The sequence below is a fragment of the Quercus robur genome, chromosome 2 (assembly GCF_932294415.1).
Source record: "Quercus robur chromosome 2, dhQueRobu3.1, whole genome shotgun sequence".
Classification (NCBI taxonomy): domain Eukaryota; kingdom Viridiplantae; phylum Streptophyta; class Magnoliopsida; order Fagales; family Fagaceae; genus Quercus; species Quercus robur.
In genome coordinates, this window is record NC_065535.1 from 63,903,224 (window position 1) to 63,910,832 (window position 7,609).

Consider the following 7,609-nt stretch of genomic DNA (forward strand, 5'->3'; position numbering starts at 1 on the left):
AGGCTCGATTTTGGGCCTATAAATCGAGTCTTTAAGGCTCGATTTGCATGTTCTACTCGGGTCTGAGTTGGCATTATTTCCACGTGGTATCTACTTGTAAATCGAGTCTCTAAGACTCGATTTACATTTACAGTAAAAAAAAAAAATTTGGCCTTTACACCTTCTCACCTCAACAACCACAAAACCACAGCAACAACAGCAAAGAAAACCACCAAGAGAAGAAAGAGAAATTAAAAAAAAAAAACCCAGAAACGGTCGCCTGCGACCCAGGTCGCGCGACCCCAGGCCTGGGTCGCCTGCGACCCAGGGTCGCGCGACCCCAGGCCTGGGTCGCCTGCGACCTGGGTCGCGCGCCTGGGTCGCCTGCGACCCAGGTCGCGCGCGACCTGTTTTTGGGCGCGACCCCAGGCCACGCTAGCCCCAGGCCGCGCTGGTGTGGTGAGCTTCCTCTAGATTCTTTCTCTCTTTTCTCTGATCTGGGTTCTTCTCTCTTTGTTTCTGGTTTTTTTTTTTTTTTTTTTAAACTTCTCTTGGTGGTTTTCTTTGCTGTTGTTGCTGTGGTTTTGTGTTCGTTGAGGTGAGAAGGGGTAAAGGCAAAATCTTTTTTTTTTTTACTGTAAATGTAAATCGAGTCTTAGAGACTCGATTTACAAGTAGATACCACGTGGAAATGATGCCAACTCAGACCCGAGTAGAACATGCAAATCGAGCATTAAAGACTCGATTTATAGGCCCAAAATCGAGCCTTTAAAACTCGAGTTGCTAGAATTCCAATATGTTTCCAAACCGGGTCAACTAACTAAATAGTTAGATTTTTATGGGTAATTACCCATTTTCGCCGAAAAAAACCTCATAAACCCAAAACGACGTCGTACTAGTCCTAATCTGGCACACCATCACTCTTGAAAATCTCAAATCTTTCTTCCCAAATCTTCACAAGACTCTTCTCCACTCAAACCCTAGAGAGAGAGAGAGAGAGAAAGTCTCAGTGAGTCAGTCATGGCGATGAAGCACCTCTTGTCTCTATCTCGCCGGTCCCACCGGGCGGTATCATCAGCTCTATCCCAGACCGTCCGATCATCCTCAACCTCACCCGCGATCGCCACACCTTCATCAGCCCCAGCCGCCTCCCCTCCTCCGCCAACTGCCATGATCTACGACCGCCTAGCCGAAGCCATCAAAGCCAAGATCAAGCAGCTCGACAACCCGGACCCCCGGTTCCTCAAATACGGGTCGCCCCACCCGGAGCTAACGGACCACACTCGGATCCTCTCGGCTCCGGAGACCCGCGTAACCACCTTGCCTAACGGTCTCCGCGTCGCCACCGAATCGAACCTGGCTGCGAAGACCGCCACCGTCGGGGTTTGGATCGACGCCGGGTCGAGATTCGAGACCGACGAGACCAACGGCACGGCTCATTTCTTGGAGCATATGATATTTAAAGGGACGGAGAAGCGGACCGCGAGGCAGTTGGAAGAGGAGATCGAGAATATGGGAGGTCATCTCAATGCCTACACTTCGAGAGAGCAGACCACATACTATGCTAGAGTCATGGACAAGGACGTGCCTCGGGCGCTCGATATCTTGGCCGATATCTTGCAGAATTCTAAGTTTGATGATAACCGCATTAACCGCGAGCGCGACGTGATTCTCAGGGAAATGGAGGAGGTAAAAGGTCTATGCCAATGTTTTGGATATGGGTTTTGTAGCAAAAATATCATAACCTAAGTTTTGTTCAATTAAAGATAGATAAATTACGAAACTTGCAATTGCATATAAGTGGGTTTTTGCTTATAAATTGTACATGCACACATTCATATGATTTTGAGTCAAAGTATGGTACATTCAATGGTAAAACTTAGATACAGTTGTTTAGGTGTAGTATTTTAGGTTTCCTAATTATAACTTGTGCATACAAGCACACATGATTTTGAGTTATATAGGTTCCTCAATTAAATTCAAGCATCGAAAAAGATAATACTGTTTAATTATCCTTGGAAATGATAATACTGCTTGTGTTTCATTGGTCAGTGCAGTCACGTGTTTACATTTAACTGGGGAATCTAATGTACAGCACGTAACAAATTGTTTCTAAGTTTTTTGTTTTTTTTTTTTGCAATTTCAAATTAGTTTGAAGTGTCTCTCTGCTGTCTTAAAGTAGTGGTATGATGGATGAACAGGGAAGACTGCTATTGCAGGAGTTGAGGAACTAAGAGTGTGTTTGGAAAGTGGTGAAACCCACAGCTTATTAGAGTTTTAGCTTATTTTTGCTATTATTTCATGGGTCCCATTGCACTTTTTGGTACTATTAATGGGTTCTACTGTACTAGCTTTTAGCTTTTTTCTACCATACTCAGCAAAAAAATTTCAATTTTAGCTAAATAAGCTGTTCTCAAATGGACATCGAATTTTTCGTATGCTATTTAACTGATATTTGGAAGATTAATATCCAATACCTTACTGTAATTTAATTAGTTTGCTAAATGCTAACACAAATTCTGTACATTTAAGGTGTTTGATTACTTGTTAAGATCGTAGTGATCTGGCTGGTGCTTTTTTTCTATATTGCTTCTTATGATTAAAGGTTTTATGTCATGTAACTGTTGCAGGTTGAGGGGCAAACTGAGGAAGTTATTTTCGATCATTTGCATGCGACTGCGTTTCAGTACACTCCTTTGGGTAGAACTATTCTTGGACCTGCTCAAAATATTAAGACAATCACTAAAGATCATCTCCAGAGCTATATACAAACACACTATACAGCTCCCAGAATGGTATGCAAAAATCTGTTGACTTCATCAGTTTTCTGCTCATATATAGGGATCCTTAGGATTGGTGAAGATGTTGTCTTCGGTTTAGTTCTATTGGATTTTGCATTGATTTGCAAGGCATGCTTTGGGAACTTATGCTAATGGGTGTTTTATTTGGGATCTATCAGGTCATTGCTGCTTCTGGAGCTGTGAAGCATGAGGAAATTGTTGAGCAAGTAAAAAAATTGTTCACAAAGTTGTCATCAGATCCCACCACAGCTACTCAGTTAGTTGCAAAAGAACCAACGGATTTTACTGGTTCCGAGGTGGGGGAGACATATCTTAAGTACACTGTAATCTCTTCTTATTCCCATAACAATTATTTCTTTAATATATTAAACTTTATTAATGTTGTAAAAACCAGGTTAGGATAATTGATGATGATATTCCTTTGGCACAATTCGCGGTTGCTTTTAGCGGAGCATCTTGGACAGATCCAGATTCCATTGCTCTGATGGTCATGCAGGCTATGTTGGGTTCATGGAACAAAAGTGCCAGTGGAGGAAAGCACATGGGGTGAGCTCTTTTTGAGAACTAAACACCTTTATGGCACATAGATTTCTAACTTGGGCTACTTGAATTCATCAACAAAATTTTCCTTTTTAAGCACATGCATTGATAATTTTGATAATCTTTAAACAGTTCTGAGCTTGCACAAAGGGTTGGCATTAATGAAATTGCAGAGAGCATGATGTCGTTTAACACCAATTATAAAGACACTGGTCTATTTGGTGTTTATGCTGTTGCTAAGGTGATGTCTGCTACCCTAGCTTTTAACAGAATATAATATGCATTCAGCTGCCTTTTGAATACTCATTATTCTCTTTGATGACAAAATGTGGACAAGAAAGTTTAGTGCCTATTGAGTTATTGTAACTTTTTAAACCTTGTAAAGTTCACTAGCCAGCCAGGACTTCTTCAGGCTTTGTCATTAGATTGTTTTTATATTCAACTTTTTTTTAATTGATTCCTATTTTGTCATATTTCTTTTTTGGGTCTTCTGTTATCAGTGGTTTTTCAATTTATCCCTTGAAATTTTGCTTTCGTTTGTAACAAATATAGTGACTACTGATGTAAGATTCAGTTTGAGGTTGTGATGACTGCTCGTCTGGTTGTTTTGTCCCTGGACGTGCCTTTGTGCATGTGTATATGTTGATATTTTAAGTGGTATTTAGAAGAGATGCTGCTATTGTCTGTATTCTGTACCTTTCAATCAGCAACTGCAAGTTTGTTGGATAGTCATGTATATATGAGCCTTTCAATTTTTTTATAAAAAAAATGCATTGTCACAGATATCTGATTTTTATTATTATTATTATTTTTGGTTTGCTATCTTATTATTTCAGCCGGATTGCTTGGATGATTTAGCATATGCAATAATGTATGAGACAACCAAGTTATGTTATCGAGTTTCTGAAGCTGATGTAACTCGTGCACGTAATCAGGTAGCCACCAATGCTTTCATTTTATGTTGATATAAGATATATATATATATAATCAAAATTGTTTTAGTGAATTTAAATAGTGATTGCTAGCTTTTTTCCATTCTCCGTAGAATGTTTATTCAAACTAAACATTGGTTGCAAGAGGCGCCATTTATTTACAATTGACCATTAAGCGAGACGTATTCCTAAGACATGTCAGATTGTTATTCCTAATGATGATTGACCATTATGGCACTCGATCAATTTTCCATTCTTTTTCCAGATGTTCACAAATAGACTATAGTCTCCCATTGATGTCTTGTTACATGTCAGATTGTTACTCTTTTTTATGCATTTTCAGTTGTATCCTTTTGTTTATCATCCTGTTCCATAAAACTGTATGCTTCTCTTTTCAAAAAACATGAGAGAAAGGTCAGTTTAATGTGGTATACCTTTGGTCACTCAGTAATTGCTGTCTATTATTACTTTGTCCTAGGGTAATCATATAATCCAGACCTCTTTTTTTTACTATTTGATGTTCACACTAAAAGCTAGTGGAATACTGCACAAAAGGGGAGGAAAAAAATAGTAAAAAATTATCTAATGACAAGTATGATAACTTTGATCAAGTGTTGTTTAATCCAGTGGTCAACTAAGAGAAAAAGACTTTTTCTAGGTTGATAGTGTACATGAAGTAACTAGCAAAGCAAGGCTGGATTTTTATTGCCTTTTCTTAATCTTTCTACTTTAGACTTTAATATTACACTTGGCCATCTCATAACATGGAACATATGCGCTTTTCATGATCATTATGAAATATTTTAAGTCTATTTGATAATATATTTTTTTATATAAATAATGAATTTTATTAAGACCAAAAAAGAGTCATCCAAGATTGGGACAAAACCATCAAGCAAATTACATACTTGGTAATATTAATTTGAGCCTATTTTACTTTCAACTTTAGCAGCTTTGATTCCTTTTGGAGTGGAATTATTTACTTGAAGTTTACATGATTTAATGGGTTGTATGTTTGATTGTAAAGTTGTAAGGAAGACTAAGAATTGCTGGACATATGGGACGGAAGTTTTAGATCTTGCATAATGAAGATATAGTCATATTCATGATTAATTTATGATAAGAATGCACATCACATTAATAGTAAAATGTGAGAGAACTGTATCTGAATTTGTAGTGTTTCTGGTCTCTCTGTTACTGCTGTGTTCTCCATGGCAATAACCTGAAAATTTTATTTGCCTTATGTTTAATAATTACTTTCATTGGGTTGTTAGATGATAATGTTAACAGATACTACCAAGCAAAACAAATAATAATAATAACAGATATTTCCTAAGAGTTAATTTATATTCCTCCACAATATAGTATTATTGATGCTAACAGTGGTAGGGAGAGTCAAATTCTAGATGTGTGCACATGAATTTTCTCAATCTCATTGTTGTTTTGGACCTTTTTACATAGGATCTAAATGTTCAGGTAGTATTCTTAGATATGGTTTTGCAGATCTCACTTAAATGGGGTTAAGAAAGGTCTTGATTATCATGTGTTAATTTGTTTGTGTATAAAAATTTGTTGAGGTTCATGTTCGTCCTCTATATAAGTTAGTATTCCTATAGCCACCGCTACTTACTGGTATCTTTTGTTGCAGTTAAAATCTTCTCTTCTGCTGCACATAGATGGGACAAGTCCTGTAGCTGAAGATATTGGGCGCCAGGTGTGACTCTTTTCTTATTAAAACAATATATGAGAGAAGACAGTTATTCGTTTATGTTTTCGTTGTTGTATTCTAAGCCCAAGGATAATAGGAAATATGGAAACACTGCCAAGCAGAAAGAACTTAACTTTTTTGTGCAGTCTTTGTGTTTAATTTGAACTGAAACATATCATTTGAGGAACTGATTTGACCTCTCAGTTGGTCGGTTTGATTTCTTCACTGGGTGCTTCCTTAGTTCAACATGCATCTTGTTTCTTGCTTGATGTATGTTCTCTCAAACCCCATTTTGGAATATCAATCCCCTATGATTTAGTGGCTAATTAGATAATTTGGAAAGGTGATGTGTGACTTCTATATGCTAGCGACCACTGTATATGTCATATATTACTGGAAATCCCTTCTGTGCTATACATATAATTGCTAATTATATTTTTGTTGATATGCCAATGCATGCAGCTACTTACATACGGCCGAAGAATACCATTCGCAGAGTTGTTTGCCAGAATTGATGCTGTTGATGCAAGCGCCATTAAACGTGTTGCAAACCGATTTATTTGGGACAAGGTAAGGACTATAACCTACTAACTTACTGGCTAAATCAAACTCAGAATAATTAATGGAACTTTTTGGCCAATCCAATGTTCAAATTTTGATTTCGAAGTTGTCTTCATCCATTGTTTGGTTTGGCAGGAAATTGCAATTGCTGCCATGGGGCCCATCCAGAGTTTGCCTGACTACAACTGGTTCAGACGCAGGACCTACTGGAACCGCTACTAGTTTGCTTTTCATTTCTTGTTTATTTACTCATCATTATACTTTCTGGGGTCTGGTCTTGGATAATTTGTTCCATTTTACAAATCAATGCCCATGGAGAGCAGTCAGGGCCTGGCATTTTGATTGATTTGTTTAGGTCTTGTTTTTGTAACGTTTTATATTTTACAGAAATAAGTATGCCGCCATCAATGTTGCGATTGTGAATTAGAAGACACCGTCCCCCCACATGGCTCTAAGCTAAATTCAAAGTGGTTTACCTGGCATTAATGTGTCAGCTGATATTATTTGATTTTCTTGTGAGTTCCGACAGTTTCTCAAAGCTTTTAGTGGTCTCTTAGAACATAAAAGCAAATGTATTCTTCTGCCAAATGAATGCGGTATTCTCTTTCTTCCCCATTTATTATAATATGTTTCAAATGATACAGTTTTTTATTTGACTTTAAAATGTCAAGCATTAATTTCAAATCTGCCTTTGTGTTGTATGCATGATGGGTATTGGAGTTGTATTCTTTTTCGGAAACTATTGTGATGATTTCAACTCTTCTTTCTAAGGTGAAGGTGCTCTTAACATTTGAGTTTGATGAGCTGCAAGCAAATAATAGGTAAGACAAATAATTATCAAAAAAAAAAAAATTAAGACACTATATAAATCTGTATGACGATATCTATATCTGCACCTGTTAGTTCACAGTAATAACTAATAAACAAAGATAAAATCTTGACCACCGCACAGTGATCTGATGAGTGATGAGAGAGAGAGAGAGAGAGAGAGAGAGAGGTGATCTGAGAGAATTGAAGAGAAGTGAGGATGAGAGATGAACTGCAGTTCGAATGGCTTTAAGCCATCTAGGCCCTCAATTCAGTAGCTT

The 7,609-nt window shown here is 37.7% G+C and overlaps 1 protein-coding gene across 1 annotated transcript; it reads left to right on the forward strand.

Annotated features, from left to right (window-relative positions):
• The first annotated feature begins 887 nt into the window (after window positions 1-887).
• Window positions 888-7,140, forward strand: LOC126714448 (probable mitochondrial-processing peptidase subunit beta, mitochondrial). Its single transcript, XM_050414602.1, has 9 exons — window positions 888-1,668; window positions 2,610-2,774; window positions 2,939-3,076; window positions 3,175-3,326; window positions 3,453-3,561; window positions 4,157-4,255; window positions 5,901-5,966; window positions 6,423-6,530; window positions 6,657-7,140. The coding sequence occupies exons 1-9, from the start codon at window positions 1,000-1,002 to the stop codon at window positions 6,741-6,743; spliced, it is 1,593 nt and encodes a 530-aa protein (XP_050270559.1). The 5' UTR covers window positions 888-999; the 3' UTR covers window positions 6,744-7,140.
• The last annotated feature ends 469 nt before the right edge of the window (window positions 7,141-7,609 follow it).